We start from the raw sequence: 20636 nt of genomic DNA on the forward strand, positions 1-20636 counted from the left end.
CAGGATATAAGTCAGTAAATCAGGACAAGGTCCAGACCAGGGACTCTGCACCTGTGTGGTTTTGTGTACGTGCACACATGGTATTCACTTTCTTGACTGCTTGGACAGTGAATGTGTCTTGACCCTCCAGTAATGGAGAAATTTGACTGTTATGGTGGTGACAGAAGAGAGAGGAGAACTTTGCATTCAGAAGTTCCTGTTGGCATCACCAAAACCAATGAGAGTATAAAAGGTTGAAAATACTTGGGTGCTAGGCATTGTAACAATAGCTATGATTCTGTTAATGGAATTGCATGTCACTTAGTGTCTTTTTTTTGGTAACGTATTAGAGGCAATTTTTGAGTCTCTGAGCTACAAAGCTCATTTGCACTGGGAAAACTATTTTTTTTTCTAGGGAAATCCAAAAGACTGCCTGCTGCCTGCAGAGATATTAGCAACGTTAAGCGCAGCCACCAAAAGCATGGCAGAGCCATTTTTCCCTTTTCACTAAGTAAAATTTTCATGTTAGAAAAAAAATGAATTTGAATAATGTAAACTTTTAAAATTTCTCTGGTATATAAAGTTGAGTGAGGCAGCTTAGGTATTTTTTCCATTTGTATCTGATGATGATTCAGAACTTTCTTTTTGCTTTCTATTTAAAAAAAAACAAAAAAAAACACCCTTTTAGTGTAGTTTTTGAGCTGCATAGCTTCCTGGGCTTGCCAGACTGTTGGCTGCTTTGCCAGCAACCTTTCTGTTCATCTGACTTGCTAGCAGAGAATTTGGCAAGCTCACATAGCCAGGGACCTCAGATCTAAGGAGACTGACATGCCCAGGTTGTCTCCCAGACAAGCTGTCAAAAAAACCCCACTTGTATCCAGACAACCCGCAGGCCTTTAAACCGGAGCAATCAATGTTGGCATTTGAGGTTTGTTTAAAATAAAATATTTAAGAACAGTCACCATTTGGAAAGAAGGAATTTGAGTCTTAGACTTCGTTACAACATGAAAGGAAATTGGAACTTAGACTGCTTCGTGTGTGTGTTGGTTTTCTGATAGAAAACTTCTGTTCAAATTTCTTTTTAGGCTATGCTTTTAATTCTTTTAAATAAACGTTTTGTTTTTCAGGTGTTGAATGTGTTTTTTTTCTTTTCCTCCAGTGGTGTTTACAGCAACAGCATGCTTATAAAGGCAAAACTTTGATAGATTTTATAGGTTAAAAAGCATAAAAACCCATTCTACAAAATGTGTAAGATAGTAATTACTAATACAGAGTTTATGCGATCAAGCTGTTAAGACCATTTGGTGACTTACTTGTATCAGGAAAACGGGCCAGATTGTCAAAGTAGCAAAGTATCTAAGCTGTTATTTATTTATTTATTAGGCAGATAACCAGAATGTCTTTTCTCAATATATTGTTATTTCATACTTGCAGGTAATATATGCATTGAACACTAAAAATGATGAACACGAAGCTGCCATCCAAGCCCTTAAGGATGCCCATGAAGAAGAAATTCAGCAAATTCTTGCAGAGACCAGAGAGAAGATCTTGCAGTATAAAAGTAAAGTTGCAGAAGAAATGGATCTTAAGAGAAAGATCCAGGTTTTGGAAGAGTCACTGGAAGATCATAAAAAGATGAAACATCAGGCCTTGACAGAATTTGAAGCATATAAGGATAGAGTAGAGGATATGCAGCTTTGTGCAGAAGCCCAGCATGTCCAACGTGTAGTGACCATGTCAAGAGAAGTAGAAGAGATTAGAAAGAAATTTGAGGAAAGGCTACGAAGTTTCATACAGTTGCAAGTGCAGTATGAGAAGGACAAGCGTTCAGCTCTGGAAGACTTGAGAGCTGCACATAGACTTGAGATTCAAGAACTTCTGAAGACTCAACAAAGTCAGAATGCTACCTTGAGTAAGGGGCAAGAAAAGCTAGAGGAATTGCACAGACTGGAGCTGGAAGACTTGAACAATAAAGTTGAGGAGTTAAGACTGGAAAGAAAAAAACTCATTGAGGATTACGAAGGCAAACTCAGCAAAGCACAGTCCTTCTATGAACATGAACTTGATTCTTTAAAAAGATCGCAGCTTTTTACAGCTGAAAGTCTGCATGCTTGCAAAGAGAAAGAGGTGGAGCTAAGAAAAGAATTTCAAAACCAAGAAAGTATTTTACGGAAGAATCTGGGAAAGCTTAAAACTGAGTTGCAAATGGTCCAGGATGAAGCTGCCAGTCTACGAGAAAAATGCCAAAAACTTCAAGTGGCTCTTAGTACAGCAGAAAACAATGTTCAGGTAAGGCCATTAATGTGTTGTTTCAAAGACTGACTTTTTTTCCTTTCCTTTTCCTTTCTTATTTAGGCCGACTTTCTGCCAGGCTGTTAGGTTGAGGTGCTTGGAACGCATAAAATGAATTTTCTGCTACTCATAATTGATTTTCATCCACTTCTAAATTTTATTTATTGATTTATCGTATTTCATTTAATTTTCCCAGACTGTCTTAATATTTGTTTATATACCAGTAGAATCTAGAAGCCCCAGCCCAGCGGATAGTTTTAGTCTCTTTATACAGGGAGTGTCTTGCTTTCCGCTGCACATGACCGGAACTTGGTTGATCCAGCCATATTACCCAAAGTGCAGAAAGTACTCAACAGTTTACTCAAAACCGTTACCACTTAAGAATACATGCATGCACGCAACAGTGCTGAATCTTTGCATCAGGTCTTCCCATAAATTCATCCCTACCTCCCAAAGCAAAAGGTTCAGAGTAGGAAGGAGGATGGTGACTGGTAATGTTTGAGGTGTTACATTGATAAACTGGAACACATGCTAGAAAAGGTGAAAACCACATATCTGGGCTGCAGAAATGTATTGTACAGGAATGTCGTAGAATGGTCAAGATAAATATAATGAATATTCTTTATTCAGTGCAGTTGTGCTTATAGAGATCAGTAATGGCTACCTGGCCTAAACATCCTGGGTATTGGGAACAGTAGGTTTGTGGGAGGCAAGGAAAAACAAAAAAGCAACTTTCTGTGTTTTAACTTTATAATGAAAGAGTCTTTTGTGATGTTTTTACAAGCAGTAACTGAAATGTTGCATATATTTTCAGTATTATTTAGATACTGAAGTTTTTATTCAATGCTAATGTTTCTTGTCCATAAAGAAGGACAAGACATTCCAGAAATATAAAGACTGTTTTTTTTCTTTTTTCTTTTTTTTTTTTTTTTTGTCATCAGAAAGGAAGGACAGGGTGTGTTGGACATGAAGGAAAAGATTCTGTGAAATACTGCTTGCATTTTGGTAACTGTGCTGAGGTCTGAAGGTACTGAAGATCAGTAATCTGTGTAAGGAAACTTAAGTATCTTGACTTTGGCAGTTTTAGTAACTCTCAAGTTTCCAAGTACCTTAAATGTGATGGTTTTTAGTAATTCTGGAAACATCCAGGACATCATTATTTTTTCCATTTATAATCTAATTCCAGCCAATCTTTTGCAGTATTTTGCTGCTCTCTTGTGTAAAAGCTACAGGTTACAGTGAAAGAAGACTACCTTCTTGATGTATCAGAAGAGGAATACAGAATACCTTTTTCCAGTTTCCCAAGAGACCTTCCAAAAGTCAATTTTCAACTCTGTTTAATTAAGGAAAATGAAAACTGTTGTGCATGTATAATGTATTCTTCAATTTGAAGAACTCTGAGGTACCAGAAAACAAGCATCTCAAATCAGCTCCCAAAATCTGTGGACCACGTTACCACTTTTTTCATATATCCTTTTGAATATTGTTGCACTTCTCTTTATGCATCCTTGTCACTCCGTATATCATGTATCTTATGGTGCTTCAATTATATTTTTGGAAAAACACATAGAACAAAATGAGTATGGTAGCAGTATTACAAGATTACAACTTTTGTTTGAATAAAACTTGCTTGCTGACAGGTCTTTTCTTTACATTTTCACCTAAAGCTCCTTTAACTTTAAACATGATTCTATATAATAACAGACGTTATACCATGCTCCCTCTAGGTTCTTCAAAAACAGCTAGACGATGTGAAGGAGGAGGAGATGTCATTGCTAAGCAAACACAAAGAAGTGGAAAGTGAGCTAGCAGCTGCTAGAGAGCGCTTACAGCAGCAGGCCACTGATCTCGTCCTCAAAGCCAGTATGTATGTTAGTAACATACTTTGGAAATGAACTTCATTTATTAATTCTGGCCTTTCTTTTTTCTTTCAGCCTTATGCAGGTTTAGAGTGCCTAAAAACTGTTTAATGCCGTGCAGAGAAGTTTGACAAGTTTTTTATAGACTGTTTTGATATTGCAGACATTGTACTTAAAATTCTTTTTTATGTACTTGTATAAATGTTGTATTTGTATGCTGTGTGTGTATCTTGTAGTCCTTGGAGTGTCTTGCCTCAACTGTACTTGTACAGAATGCTTCTGTCTTCTGTCTCTTTGTTCTCCATGTAACCATTGAAACATGCTTCCTGTTTCTTCATCCTTTTTCTGTTGCTTTGTGGTTTTGCTGAGATTGTGGTAAATTGCTTTACACCTACTTTCAGAAGATAAGCGGCTTTTTGGCTAATAAATTTGTTTGGGTTTTCTTTATAGCTATTTTCTTGACTTCTCTGTGCATTTTGGCCTAAGGAAAGGCGCAGAAAATTGTTTGAGTTGGCTGTACATGTGTGGATTTGGATTTTACCTCATTAGTGTTGTGTCTCTCTCTGGCAAACTGTTTAGTGATAGGACATAGGCATGGACTTTAACCTGGTCAACTATGCTGCAGGCAGGTTAAAAATAAGTACCTGACTTATCTTTGGCGTTACTCAACTAGACCAATCATAGAAATACCTGATTATTTTCCAGAAGTTAGCACAAGCCTGGGGGCCCATCCCAAGAGTCAGTTTGGATAAGATCACTTCCTTTTGAAGGCTGAGATGCTGCCAGACTAGGCCAGTCAGCCTTAGGGACAGAAATTGCTTCCCAGCATTAACATGCTAATACTGTAAGTGTGCTAGCACAGATAGCTACATGTGGCCTAGCCCTTGAATTGTGAATGTGGCCTGTATCGAGGCTTTATTTCTGTCCCTCAGATAATGAGGCAGCTCTACAGAAGGACTGTGTGTCTGCTTTATGTCTAGGATAACTGCATACACGAGCTAGCTAAGGTAGGGGCTTGGAGTAGTCTAGGCTATATGTTTTGACAATATAGAGACCAACTGGGACACAAGACTGGACGTAAATAGATAAAAGGAATAGGTTTCCTGGTAGGAGAATCTCAAATTACCAAGCTATTACCATGTGAAGTAATTGGATACCACCTTCTTTAGAAGTGGTTTCTCTTTTTGGCCTACTGCTGTCCCCTTTGATTTTCAGCTCAAATGTGGAAGTCAAGAATCTTGTTCCAAAGAAACTGAGTTCTCGTACTTAATTACCATATGAAGTATTTACTCATATTGTGATTTGAGAAAACTGGTATGTCTATTATGGGAAATTAATGTATTATTCTTCTGTTTATCTTTAGAAATGGCAGAGCTTCTGTAACTGTTGTGGTTTAACCTGGCAGGCAGCTAAACACTATGCAAGCTTTTTGCTTGCTCCCCCCACCCTCAGTGGAATGGCAGAGAGAATTGAAACCTTCAAGAGCTTGCGGGCTTAGATAAGGACAGTTTAATAATAGTGAGAAGGAAAAAAAAAAGGGGGGGGGGGGGGGAAGGAGGAGGAGTAAAACAAGTGATGCACAATGCAATTGCTCTCCACCTGCTGACTGATGCCCAGCCCATCCCCAGCAGCGGCAGCACCTCCCAGCCAACTCCCCCAGTTTTATTCTTTAGCATGATGCCATATGGTAGAGCACATCCCTTTGGTCAGTTGGGGTCAGCTGTGTTGACTGGTGTCCCCTTGCAGCTCCTGGGGCACCCCCAGCCTCCTCGCTGGCAGGCCAGCACCAGGAGCAGGAAAGGCCTGACTCAGTGTAAGCACTGCTCAGCAACAACTAGAACATCCATGTGTTATCAACATTATTTTCCTTCTAAATCCAAAATGCAGCACCATACCAGCCACTATGAAGAGAATTAACTCTACCTCAGCCCAAACCAGGACAGACATAAAAGGAAGCCTCTGACCCACAGAGATGTTTTTACATAGCTTTAGCTGCTACACCTAGTATGGTGGTGAAATTACGAGTTTGGTAACACTAACACCTCTACCATTAGACTTCAGTGTTCAGCTCTCTTTTACCCTGCAATAAGCTACAGAAAAATGTGCAGTTTTAGGTGAGGTTCTCTGAGTTCTTGAGACATACAGTGCATGTTCATTCTCTTGCCTACCTCTACTTTCTCTTGGAGTCAATATGCAATTTTGAACTGGGAAAATTGAAACTAAAGGAGCCCCAGTACCAAGTCCTCAACCGCTGTGGGAAGTTTTATGATAAAACTAAAAAGGGCCGTAATGGAAGGGAATGTAAACATTGCAGTAAAGATAATATATTGAGATCAACATGTAAGCTTCCACTAACTTCTAGAAATTGCCAGAGTATTAATTTATACTTCAATTATGGGAACAATGACACAAGGTTTTAAAGAGTTGTGTTGTTTCTAGGTCACATTGGAATGCTTCAAGCTACCCAAATGACTCAAGAAGTTACAATCAGAGATTTGGAATCAGAAAAGTCTAGATTAAAGGAAAAACTATCCCAACTGGAAGAGGAAAGAAACTTACTACAAAGCAAAACACAGAGTCTGGATGAGCGACAAAGACAGCAGATTCTGGCCTTGGAGAAGGTTAGACATCCTATTGGCTTTAGCTGAATAAAAACGTAAGACTTAGAATTGTAAGGAAAAAAAAGTAAATATGTTTTCATTTTTCAGTTTGGTAAGACTGGACTAGGACTTGTATTAGTATGTTCCAAGTGTACTTCGTGTTTTAACATAGAACAACTAATGCAGGGTTTAAAGTGAGAGCAGAGAGAGATTAGATATTGTTCAGACTGCTTTGGATATCTTTTAAGCAACTTACTGTGATATGCATAGATGCCTAGTATCAAAAGTGTCTTGGTAAGAAGAAAGATGGAATTGTTAAATAATAAATTTTAAAAGTCTCTGAAAAGGTGCTGAACATGTTTGAAACAAATGAGCTGAAATTGTTTATAGACTTGATACCTCATGGCAGTTTCCCCAGATTAAATAATAATAATAATTTAAAAAAAAAAAGATTTAAAAATGGATGTATTGTTTTGCATGGATATATTTAAACTAGTTTTTGGTTACATACCGGTTTAATCAGTGCTTAGTGTTCACTCAATTTGCTTTATATGAAAGTTAATTTTTGTTGATTTATGTCATCAGTAACGTTTTGTATTTTTTCGTCTTACTGGAATGGTGCTAGGATTTTGTTACCCTTGAATAGAAATGATTTTTTTTTCTCTTTTGTAGAAAGTAAATGAAGCAAGGGAGACACAACGTGAATATTACGAGAAGGAGCTGGTAAAACTGCAAGCAAGATTAGAAGGAGAGGCTGCACAGTTGAAGGAGGCTCATTCAAAGACGTTAGAAGAATTGACCTGGAAACACCATACTGCAATCGAGGCTGCACACAGTAACGCTAATAAAGATAAGAAAAAACTGCAGATGGTAGGTTTGTTTTTTTCTGAATAATCAAACATATTCCAGAAAACAAATATTATAGTTTGAGCCTGGTACTGCATGGTTTCGTTGTATGGCACGTCTGATTTGGAGCTACCTGCAGATTTGCTGGGCCTTTCTGAAGAAACTGCTCAGCCTTTATTAAAGTAACACATGCCTTACAAAAAGAAGTGCTCTTATTTTTCTGCATAGAGAAGAAAAATTCTCAACTCAAAACAACTTCCTTTGTGATGAAGGCTACCACTTTTGAGTGTAGTAAGTGTGTTTTTCCAGTTTTGTGATCCATATGCAGAATGGTTGGAATGTCGCTCAAGATTAGTTTTTCTGAAGGAGGCTAAAAGTTATTTACAATTCCAATAAACAGTCCAGAAATACAAAAAGATAATATATTAGTACTTTATGGATGCTTGGAAGACAACAGCTGTACCTAACATATCATAAAATTATGCTAATTGTATGTAGACTATTAATTTACCTTTTGAATGAAATACTGAAATGTAAAGGCTTTTCACTTTCACAGAATTTGCCTTTTGGGATGAGAGGACAAATTTTGACGTATTATTTCATAGTCATGTATATATGTTATACACAAGTTCTGCTGTATAAAAAAGATACGGGATAAATGCTAATCACTGAATGTAAGGCTTTATTGTGCTCTTCTGGTCAGTGTCCACAAGAAATATAACAAGAAACACAGTTGTAGGCAGTGGTGTGGGTCTTGGACTGTTTTGTTTGTTTGTTTGCTTGCTTTTTTCCCCAAATTATTTTACTAATGTGTTGTTTCTTAATCTTATTTGGAATAAATCACAAAGATTTTTTCCATGTCTCCCAGTAATGGAAGTAGTTATCTGAGAAATATATGCATCTGATCTTTCATGTTTACTTTGTAACTTTAAAAATACTTTTTATTAAAACAATGTATTGTAAAGCTGTCTAGGAATATTTTCCTTCACTTCAGTAAGATTTTTTTTTTTTTTTTTTTAAGGGGTAGGGTGGGGTCATTTTTGTTTGTGGCTTCATTTGCCTTCTTTGAAAAGATACTGAGGTTTTCTCATTCCTAGGTTTACTCTTATACAGAAGAAAACTTACCTGTGGGAACATTAATTGTAGGTTCAGGAAACACAAAGACTTATCTGCAAAATAATTGCAGTTTTAGCTGTAATTTAACTAATGTTCCCCGTTTTTCTTAAGGGGGGGATAGATTATTTATAGTAAACTACATAATGAATTCTCTCTGCTACTCCAAGCAGTACTTACTGGCATTAATTGTTTGATTTCTCCACATTTCAGGACCAAATACATAAAAATTCTTATTTATGCACTCTTACGCACTAGCTTTAACTCTTAGACTCTTATTAGTGAGTCGTACGTGGAACACTGGCAAACGATCCAGAGTGGGTTTGAGAGCAAGAGAATAATTGAAGCTATCCTCACTCTGAAGAATTCCCACTGGAAGATTGCCAAATGAAGATGTATTGCTCATACTTAAAAATCTTTGTGATTAATGTTTTCATTTTTTGAGCTTTATAAAATAGCTAACCTTACATTTTTAAATGAGAAAAAATCTGTTGCTTATGTGTAAAGTCTTTTTACTACCTGAAAGTCAGACTGTTTCCAGTCAAGGTAGTTATTGTTTTTAGTCTGTTGAACATGGAGGGTTTCAAAACTTTTTAAAGTTGGTCTTGTGCAGCAACAGGTAGAAATCTCACATCATATCCATTACTGACCCCCCCCCCCCCCCCCAAAAAAAAAAAAAAAAGTCTATGTCTTAGCTACTTTTTAGAGGATACAGAGGAGAAAAAAAAAGGGGGAAGAAAAAGACATTTTGAAAATTTCAGTTTAAAATTAAAACTGTGATTCATTCTGCTCTGTATGTAATTGGATGGTTCCACAGGGGTAATGTACTTTCAGTTCAAGAATTTGATTGCTATGGGAATAATAATGTTGGGATACTAACAGATACAGTAAAACTTTGAGGTTACAGGTACAAGAAATTTTAGATTTTACAGATGTTATTTAATTGCAGTTCTTGTTAGACTCATGATTAGTAAAAAAGATTTGAGAATATTGTAAATTATTTCCCTTTGCTGTTATTTTACATGTCTGAAGTTAATACTACATTCACGTTTGGGATATAAAGCAGAGGAAACTGCAGTTCTTTGGAGCTGTGCAGCTTGCAACCTGTAAGCAAGGTACGAGCAAGCTGAGGATATTGCAGTAGGCAAAACCAAGAAGAAGGTTGTGGAAGAGGAAATCAGATCTGTGATAAAAGGAGCATTACCCATTTTCCTGAGGTTTGACACAGACTTGATTTCAGCACTGATCTCTCATAAATAAGTGCTGTCAGGAGAACTAAAAATGTTTTGTCCTGGATCAGCTTCCTGTACCTGTGCTTGCATACTCGTACTGTATATGTAAAGGTCTAGAGCGGTAGGTACCTGAAAGCTGAGTTTAGAATTTTAAAATAACCCAGGCTGGAAGGGACCTCAGAAGATCGAAGTATATGGCAGCATATAGCAGGGAACTGTTGAAGCTGCCATTGATCCTAGTATTTAGGGAAACTGAACTTGGGAATTCTGTTAAAGTTCACTGAAATTAGCAGGATCTTTCTGGGGCCTGGTGAGTCTCTTTATACTGACCACAGGGGAAAAAGAGTTCTGTGACAGGCAGAGTCATGGCCAGTTGGACTTGAAACTACAGGGATCTTTTGTTGTTGCTACATTTTTTTTTTTTTTTTTTCCCCCCCCCCCCCCCCCCTTTTTTTTACAGTATATTTTTTGTTTTGTTTTATTAAAATATTTCTGCTGTAGTCACTGATGCTTAGGAAGAGTAATTTACTAGGGGACACTGTTGCCTTCTGCAAGTAATTTCATTGCTTTACAATATGTAATAGTCTTTCTGTACACCTGATGAAAATATTTAAATCTTTATATATGTTATTTTAGAACAAGTTTGCATCAGCAGTGTTTTTATCTTATGTTCTGGCTATCGTACAAAAATTGTTTTTAAAAAATAGTTATTAAAAGTAACGTAGAGAATAAAAAAAGGTTGTTCTTAAATCATTAAATTAGTTAAAGTAGGGAACACCTATAAAAGTGAGAATTGTGAAACTTGATTCTAGTCAGGGGAAGGTAACTATCAAAAGATGTCAGGGTCTACATCTCAGGATTTCTTAATTGGTATACTATCTCCTCTGTGTAATATATGTCATTTTTTTGTTTGTTTTCTGAGTAATTCAAGGAAGACACAGATGTTCTCAAATGCTGAGAGGAGTTGAGTCTAATCTGAGGAAGGAGCATAGTACAAGAAGCCTTTGGGTAGACAACATCAGGATTTCTTTGGGACTGAAAGACTGGGAAAGTCATCTGGGGCTTAGAAAAAATGGGACATGAGTTCTCTAAAGAATGAGAATAGGACTCTGAAGAAATGACTTCAATATTTCATTGCTTCAATGTTTCCATCTACAAAATGAACTGATGCCATTTTTACAGCTTATAGAAGGATTATGAAAATAGAGTTGCTAATAATTTTTCAGAACTGCACAGCTGTACTTAGAAGTGTCATAAAAGAACTAATTACTCAGTTATCAGAATAGGGTCTGAATAGCACCAGTGAAATTTTGCAAACAGCATATTTCATAGTGCAAACAAGAAAGATTGAACAAGTTTCACTTAAGCATCATTTGTTGCAGTGATTCATCAGGTCCTCTGAAAACAAAAGAATTTGGCTGTTACTCTCCAGCCATTGAAGGAAAACTGTGTTATCTGATTCCTTCCACATAGCTGAACTTGAGGACAAATTGTTGATTAGTTTGGATTCTATATAAAATTTATATGTATGACGTGGTTATTTAGATATCTATTTTTAATTGTAACAGCAGGAAAAAACTTTTTGAAGCTCAGTCTGGATTTTAAATTTTGTTATTATCTTTGCACTTACGTGTAAAAAGTAAATGGTTAAGGGCCAACAGATAAGCATTATCAGTGTAATTTTATACAAAGTGAAAATTTTTCAATTGTTGATGGAATGCAGAACCATGAAAGTAGATGTAGTTTTAATGGTTTTGCTAATTAAATGCGAAGTGAAACTAATCATTGAGAAGGAAGTCCTGTGTGTCTTTATTTTGTGATTAATCAAGGGTGTTATATGACAAAATAAGCTGAAAAATTAATACCTCTGTTATAAATGGAAGTAAACGTTTCTGTTTTATCACTTTAAGGAAAGGACAATTCTTGCTTGAGACCAGGAATATTATTTGTGCAAAGAAGAATAAATTTCATGTGGTATGCCTGTACTTTTTGATAACCTTATCATAGATGTTTAACATTTCTTCTTATTTCTGAAGGAGTTGGAGCAGCAGTTTGAGAAGGAGAAACTGCATTTGGAGGATGATAAGAATCAGCTTCGACAACAGCTGGAAAATCTGAGAGAAGAACTGACAACAAAACTAACTTCTGCCAATCAGGAGGCAAGGGTTAATTTAATTGTATCAGCTAATAGTCCTGTGCATTATATCACATTTAATCAATAATGAGCTTGTACTCAGTTTGTGCTTAGATTCCGGTGCAAAGCCAGGACTACACTGTTCAGTCTGCAGAGTATTATTTCTATTTAAAGTAGGATATTCTTCAAACATAAGTTACTCGACTCCTTCTGAGAAATGATTTTAGAGTCTTCTACAAAATTAACAAAGGAAAAAAAAGTACAAAAATTTGACATAGGCAGCTGTGCTTGTTTTTACTCTGCTTAACTTCGCTTTAGCTACTAAGATCTCACTACACAAAGAATGTCGAGAGAAAGAGGGGAAAGAATAACTTGTAATTAAACCCATATTGGTTTATAATTAACATACTGTAAATTTTAGTCAGCTTCCCAACTTGCAGATGGTCTTCATATATTTCCAGCAACAGGTGACATGCAACACTTTATTATAATGAGCCAAATTATTAAAAACATATTGATATATGCAGTCTATGTTAAACGCATATCTCAATACACTTTTATTTTTGAGTTTATAATATTGACAATTGGGAATAGTTTCTCAGTGTGTTCACTAACCTGGAAGAAACTTGTCTGTGAAATGTCTGGCACATCTTTAGCTTATTTCTTATGATTCTGCTTCTTCTTCCTTTTTTGTTTGTTTTTAAGTTACAGGCTTCATTTAATGGTAGGCATATATTTATCGCCTTCTGCAGACATTAACTCAGCATATCTGCTGAGAAGGCTGTTTTTAAACCTATGCCATCCTGTTTTCTTTGTTGACAGATTTTTTTTTACAGCAACTGTCTTAGCCAAAGGACAAGGAAGATTCAAGCCTCATTAAGCCTATTCCTAGCATCAAGCTACTTAAGAAGGGCGTCATCTTAAACACTTGGCAGAAATTTCTTTGAGCGTTCTGATTAAGTCGATACCAACTTTTTCACATATCTTAGGATGAAGTTGCGTTTTTACACTTTAGATTCCTAGGTGAATTCCTCTTTTATTTTTATTTTTATTTCTCCTCATTTCACCTTTGACCAATCAAGATTTTTTAGAAAGGCTGTGTCTCTGATAGGGCCAGTTCTTAGACTGCCCTCTCCATGCAAAGGATTTCTGATGACTTTACTAAGGACCATTTTAAACAGCTTTCAGTACTTGCATATAATTAATAATTATATGATTATGCTAACAAACAGAAGCAGTAGTTAATGTTACCCAGAAACCCAAAGATGTTTTAAGACACTCATCCCTTGATATTTATATCAACATGAAGAGGCAATGAGGTAGACTGTTATTTCTGAAAAAAACTTCACTTCCCTTTAGCTGCTTTTCTTTGGTCTCCTCTGCCTGCCATTATTCAATTTTTCCAGCCTACATATGAAAAAAAGTTTTTCTGTTTAATGTACAATGTTTAGTTTCTAATATTCTTACTTAAAGCAAAAGAAGCGTGGTATTGTTTTACAAATGGGGAACTGAAGTACAAACAGGCAAACGTAAAAGTATTGTTATGTAGCAGTTAGGGAAATAATCACATTATAATTTACAGTTACTGTATACTATTATAATTTACTGACTGATTTATGGACAGGTAGCAATCTGAAGACAAAGAAACATACACCCTGGTACAAGTTAATTTATTCATTAGATTAAAGCTTACGTATTTAGAAATAGTGTTTCTCATTATTTTAATTTGCATAAAACGTGCTTTCTCACAGTAAAATTACAGGTAATTTCAGAACTTTTACGTAACCTCTTTCCTTGCAAAATGCTTCAAATATAGGTTGGATTTTTTTCTTGTAAAAAAAATCCTTTAATCTGAATCTGTTTGCTTTTCCCATATTACAGGATTTTGTTTTTTAATACACAAACATCAAATGATATTAAAGGAGAACAGGTTGTGCAAAGGAAAAAAAAAAAGATTGGAATTAGAAATAGAAGAAAATGAAACCAAGCTGACTAGGCTGTTGTTAGTAATAATTAATATAAATTACCTTTTTTAAAAAACAAAATTATATGTTGTAGGTGTGTCGTCTGCAAGACCTTGTACGAAAAAGTGAACAAGGCCTTGGTACTGCAGAAGGACATATCTCCAGTCTTCAGGAAGCTCAGGAAATACTCCAGAAAGAACTAGAGTTAACAAGAGCAAGACTGCGTGAAACTACAGATTCGTTGTATAATGTTGAGGTAACCATAGTATTGGAAAATAAATTGTGCGAAGTACCGTCACTGTGATTTCAGTCTTGTTATTAAAATGGCAAGACATTTTATAGTGTATACATTAGTGAAGGAGCTATTTGAACTGTACCTGCCAAAGTATGTCTGTACAAACTATATCCAGAGTCAGGCTTTTCAGAGGGGTGAATTAACAGAATTGTGTGAAAAAGTGAAAAGGATATGTGTTACACCACTACTGTTCTAGACAGTTTCATGTCTTGATGATAAGCATTATCGGCTCTAGAATTCGTTGAAACATGCACCTAAGACACTAAGATGGTTTTGTGGGTAAGCTCAGCATTCTGAACTCCAGGTAGTATAGCTACCATCACCTACATTATACCTCATTAAAATCACATTACAATGAGATGTAAGATTACACTGAGAGGTGTTTTTTTTGTTTGTTTTTAGTTACTATTTTTATAAAATTTTAAGAAAGAAAAGCTTTGATATGAATGTAAAATTCTAGAACTGCAAGTTAATCTGTCAGTAGGTCATCTACTGACAAGAGGTGGGCCACAAAGATGAACAGAGGGCTGGAGCACCTTCTCCTATGATGAAAGGCTGGGAGAGCTGGGGCTGGTCAGCCTAGAGAAAGAGAAGGCTCCAGGGAGACCTCGTTGCAGCCTTTTGATACTTAAAGGGGGCTTATAAAAAGGATGGAGAAGGACTCTTTACTTGGGTAGATAATGATTGGACAAGGGGGAATGGCCTTAAACTAAAAGATGATAGATTTAGATAAGACGTTAGGAGGGAATCCCTCACTGTAAGGGTAGTGAGGCACTGGCATGGGTTGTCCAGAGAAGCTGTGGATGCCCCATCCCAGGAGATGTTCAAGGCCAGGCCAGATGGGGCCTTGGCCAACCTGATCTAGTGGGTGTCATCCCTGCCATGGCAGGGGGGTTGGAGTTAGACGATCTTAAAGGTCCCTTCCAACCTAAGCCATTCTATGATACTTTAATACTGAGCATAACTTTTTTTTTTCCTCTTTCCTCAATAAACAAAGCACATTTACAAGATTACAGAAAATATTTGAAGTAGAGCAAAAGAAGAAAAATCCCTGAATCTGATTTCATACTAGTGTAATTTTCTTAAAAGGAGCAGCTTGAAGCAAGATATTGTTATTATTTTTTTAACCTATGGTCACTAGATGTGCACTCTATTACAGTTCATAACTTGCTCTGTATTTTTTGTAACTTCTTTAAGTGTCCATATGAACTACTACATTCTTCTCTCTTCACTTATTCACATTTAAATATTCATATACAGCAGGCTACTGGCAATAACATTTATCTTAAGAGATTTTCAAATCTATAATCTATAAATGGACAAAATAGTACAGAAAAATTCTTACGTGAAAAAAAAATTAAATTCAGATGGCAATGTTTGCTTCTCATGAACGAAGCCAGCACTGATGAAAAATATTCTTTTACATATGAATCTTAGTAGTACATAATACAATTTAATATGGTAACATTTGAACAGAAATTGATATGAAATCCAAAGTGTTTTTTATTTATTTATTTATTTATTTATTTTGCTATGTTCAGACTAAAACCCTGTTTCTACTGGTGAAGAAATAAAAAGATATATGAACTGGGTATCTAATCCAGATGGTTTGTAATTCAAGTACTAATTGCTAATTAAAAGAAACATTAGCAACTTGACAAGAACCTTATGAACCTGGTTAGCCTGCTCTAATTTTGAAGTTAGTCCTATACTGAATAGGACTGGAAGACCTTTTGAGATGTCTTGTAATAAATTATCCTGTGTTTCCAAATAGCAATATTGGAAACAGTTATTTCCAAAATGACTTATTGGCAAATTCCTTTTTATAGCTTTTTAGAGGAGTACAGAATTACGTTCCACAGGTATGAAATATCAGTAGAAGTAAATGCATTAATAGGTCAAATCAGGAACAACACAGTTATAGTCCAAGGCTTATAAGCCAGTTGTAACAGATGTTTTTGTTATAAATAGATAAATTTAAGGTTTGAAATACTTTTTTGCTGCTGATCAGTCTCTATTGTAAAGCTTGTGTTTGCAGGGAGAACTAGATCAGGAGAGACAACAGCACGAAGCAATGATTGCTGCCATGAGAGAAGAAGAAAAGTTCAAAGTTGACAGAATGGCTCATGACTTGGAAATCAAATGGACAGAAAATCTTAGGCAAGTATTAATTTTTGTCTTTGTTTTCTCTAAATAAGAAATAAAGTATTACGTACAAATGTAATAGCAAATGAAAAGTAAAACATAGTTTTTTTTGGTATTATCTAAGCCTTTCCAGTTACTGCTGAGTTTCTGTTTCTTTTTAACTTCTTGCATTTTAGTTATTTGACCTTTATTTTTAGACAGGAATGTAATAAGCTTCGTGAAGAGCTGAGACTTCAACATGAAGAGGATAAGAAAGCAGCTATGACTCAACTATTGCAGCTGAAAGAACGTGAAAAAAATGCGGCCAGGGATGGATGGCAAAAAAAAGTTGAAGATCTTTTAGACCAGGTAACTATAGTCTCTCTGAGAATGTGGAGGCCATTACAATTTGGTTGCTGATGCTTTATTACCAATTAGCTATATGAAATTGTTTGTGACATCTATCTTTAAAATGAAATTTGTTAATGTTTTTTTTTTTTAAGTCTAATCATTAATGAACATTTTGAGTAATCCATGAAGATACCTTAAAATGATATGAATGTTCATCATGCTGAATCCAAATAAAACTTTGCAGATTTTTTGGAGGCAGTGGGAGTCTCACCTCTTCACTGTAAGATTTTCTGATTCTCTCTGCTCACCTTCTCTGTTGTAAATATTTACTCAAGCTAATTGTTTGAAGTTGGAGTTATCATTATCTTTACAGTACAGATGCTGTACAAGTCACTGAAAAGTCAAAACATCCCTCAGCTTCTACAACGTATTTCTTACAACTGTCTTCTCTTAAGTAATTTTGGCCATTATTTTGGGATTTTTTCTATAAATACTGGCTTTGTAATTGCAGCTCATAGTTATCAACCCAGTTATGTTACATAATTCAGAGAAAATACTTGCTTTGAACTTTTTCCAAACCATAAATGCTATAGTGCTAGTTTTGTTAACTATGGTTTGAAAGAATAGTTGACAATGAACAAATACATTTTAAAGAAAAACAAACAAAAACAGATTTTGGAACTCATTAGATGACTGTGCTTTCAGACTGCTACTTTGGGATGGCTTTAAATTTGTTGTCTAATTTAAGAAGTTTAATAACTGAACGTGCACTTGATTACAGAGCTTCTTATATGAACACGTAACAATGTCTGTTGCTGCCAAGGAAATTTAAGCTTTTAAAATCTCGTAGTCTAGACTCATAAAAGCTGAAGGTTTTGAAAGTTCTTGGTCTGATGCTTTTTACAACATGAATGTAATAAAGGAATTTAACTCATTTAATTTTAAGTTTTGCTTACTTGTCTTTAACCAAGCTTCATTTATTCTATGTACTTGAACCTGTAAATAGCATTTTCTCCATGAGAGTTCAAATTGAGAGTGTTGTGTTAAGCTTTCAGTAGTTTTAATATGTTTCTTTTTCCTTTTAAAAATACTATAATAAATTTAACCTACAGTTTTAGAAAACCCATTTGACAAGCACAAGGTCCATGAAATTATTGGGAAGAGAGCAAAGATCCAACTCATTTTTCTGCAGTTCATACTTCTACATCTGAAGCGTTGCCCCGGTCTATACCAGCAGTACTATACAACGCTTTATCAAAATAATACAAGAGCAAGGTCTACTGCTGTCTGCAAAATCATTTGTAAACTTTTAACTTGGCAGAAAATGTGGTCTGCCTATGCTCTTTATGTTTAGAAAGTGTCTGGAGCTTGACCTTTAGTTGTACAAATGCTGTTCAGAAAGGTTGAATTCATAAATTAATTGCTCATGAGTATATTTCAGTATAGGGCATTACAGAAAGTTCTAATGAACATTTGCGGGGGCGGGAGGGGGAGGTTGTAAAAAATTATTTCTAAGAAAAGTGTGATCATGTATATTTGACATATATATTTTAAGTTTAAAATACTTGCGTATCATTTTTAGCAGGTTGATAAAGTATAATGTCCAGTGTGAAACAGTGATAGTAATGTGCTTTTTAATTTAGATAATAACTGTGTTTCTTGATAAATCTATTATATGCTTTCATTCTTATGGGTACATTGTTTTCTAATATGTACTGATACATCTCATACTTGACTAAAAATGAGTTACAAAGAAGTATAACACCTAAACTGAAGTATTGGAATGGTTATATAAGCAAGGTTTTGAAAAAGCTGGTTTTAATAAATGGAGAGAAGAGACACAGTGTAGTTATTTAAACTGTAGAAAATGTTATAGAATATTGTGTTATACACACAGTATGCCCATTTTGGGGTACTGCAGATTGGTGCCATAATAAATAAAAGAAGAGAGACAACTATAAATGGCAACAATATTAAAAAAAAAAATAAAATGGAATCCAACGGTTTATGTCCATAAAACATGCTAAGACATTTTAAATGTTATTCTAATTGCCAAATTTCTGCCATATACTAGTTGTTGCATATTTGATAGATGAGATCTAGCTTTTAAATGAAGCAAGGTAATATTTTTGCTTTTATGCCAGTACTGCTAAGCAGTCTTTTATAGAATTGCATGTAGGATTATTGATTTTGTAACAGTAGAGTTTTGTTATGAGTAAAATAATTCCCTTGAGAGAAAATGCCTTTCAGCTGATCAGAAGTTTAAAGGCCTTTTTACTGGTTGTAAAGCATCACTTACCCCATCTACAGTTAAATTCGTGGTTGGTAGGTTAATTGGATCAGTGTCTAGAGACCAAGTGTGTAGCTCTTCTTTCTGATATGAGAAATGGTTGTAGAAGACATAAAAAAGAAAGTGTTTTTCCTCTTTCCCCTGTAAATTTTACCAACTACTTCTATAGCAGTCTATGAGGGAGTTTCTTTATGAAATATGTAGCAAAATCAGATGTGCTAGCTCTTTTCCATTTCTCTTAGCTGTGGAATGCACTTTTAATGTTTTTTCTTAAAAACATTTTACTGCTGAGAAGGCTTCACCAAGAGCAAAATGGAAAGAAATTTTCTTTCTTAAAGCATGAGTGTGTTTTCTGTTCTGTGGATTAATGTTTTGCAACCTTCAATTTTGAGGAGAACTTACGCTCAGTTTGACATGCATATTCCTATCTATTTATTTCTATATTCTATATAGAATTTCTATATTCTTTCTATTTCTGTAACCAGGTAATATGATTGTGGATGAACTTTTATATATTTTAGCAAATATTGGTTCTTCTGTCTTCCTTACTTATCAGTAATACCAGTTCCAGTAAGTTGAAAGAAGTTTTTGTTAGTTTTTCCCCAATTCTTATGTATTTTCATACAATTATGTGACCAAGCATTAGCATGACATTATTTCTAACTTTGTGAACTTTTTGCATACAAAGATACCATCTTCTATTAATGGAAATAGTACTGTGAGAATGGACAAAAGTATACTACATACACTTGGTAGCCCTTTATTGTTTGTCCTGCTGCAAAGGTTTGCTACTGTTTGGAAAAGGTTATGGAAACTTCTTATTTGGAGTTTGTTTCTATTATGATTTTTTCCTTTTTAAACAATCTCAAAATAAACATGAGAAACGTTTATATCAATGGATAAATATTTCATTCTGATGTAGACTTTATTCAAATTGCAGTTTTTAGAAAATTTCAAAATAATTCACAGAGTCTTAAAAACCAATCCTGGCCATTTAATATAGTCTTGTTCATGAAATTGAGCACTGTAGAAAAGTCATAGAGCTCCTATGCACATCTGTAAATGACTGCTGTCCAGTCTACTACCTGAGGATATTTACTGCTAGGTCTTTATTTGCCTATTGTGCAGAGCTGACATGCATCCATGTAAGCAAAATCAGGAAATGCTATTTTCTTTCCTTAGCACAAGGATTAATGGCCAGTTCTACACTCTTGGTAATCCTTGGCTTAGAAGATTTGCTGTTGAATGGATGCCGGAAATTTCTGCTAGAGAAAACCTGCATATACTATGTATCTGTTTCCTGAAGGAAGGAGGATTAACTTTGAGCACAGAATCATTTCATTCCTTTCACTTGATCTTCCCATGAACACACTGTATAAATGTTTGTCTGTCAGAATTGGGCAGGATGTAAATTTCAAGCAACTTCTTTACTCTAACTCTGGTCATTCTTGTATTCAGTAGTATCAGTAAGGTTAATATGATATCTAGTGAGTGTTTCCCCATAAGGATTTGGGGCAAAACTTAAAATGTACTTACAAATATGAAATGCAGACATTC

At 35.2% G+C, this 20636-nt stretch overlaps 1 protein-coding gene across 13 annotated transcripts in view; it reads left to right on the plus strand.

Annotated features, from left to right (window-relative positions):
- Positions 1-20636, plus strand: part of FAM184A (family with sequence similarity 184 member A) — a 70562-nt gene that overhangs the window by 18278 nt on the left and 31648 nt on the right. For all 13 annotated transcript variants that reach the window (XM_035321722.1, XM_035321730.1, XM_035321727.1 and 10 more), the window contains exons 3-10: positions 1414-2268; positions 3999-4134; positions 6570-6751; positions 7403-7600; positions 11958-12080; positions 14114-14275; positions 16353-16474; positions 16657-16807. In XM_035321722.1, the coding sequence (XP_035177613.1) occupies positions 1414-2268; positions 3999-4134; positions 6570-6751; positions 7403-7600; positions 11958-12080; positions 14114-14275; positions 16353-16474; positions 16657-16807 (1929 nt within the window). The remainder of the gene's footprint in view (positions 1-1413; positions 2269-3998; positions 4135-6569; positions 6752-7402; positions 7601-11957; positions 12081-14113; positions 14276-16352; positions 16475-16656; positions 16808-20636) is intronic.

The sequence above is a fragment of the Oxyura jamaicensis genome, chromosome 3, assembly GCF_011077185.1.
Source record: "Oxyura jamaicensis isolate SHBP4307 breed ruddy duck chromosome 3, BPBGC_Ojam_1.0, whole genome shotgun sequence".
In the NCBI taxonomy this organism is placed as follows: Eukaryota; Metazoa; Chordata; class Aves; order Anseriformes; family Anatidae; genus Oxyura; species Oxyura jamaicensis.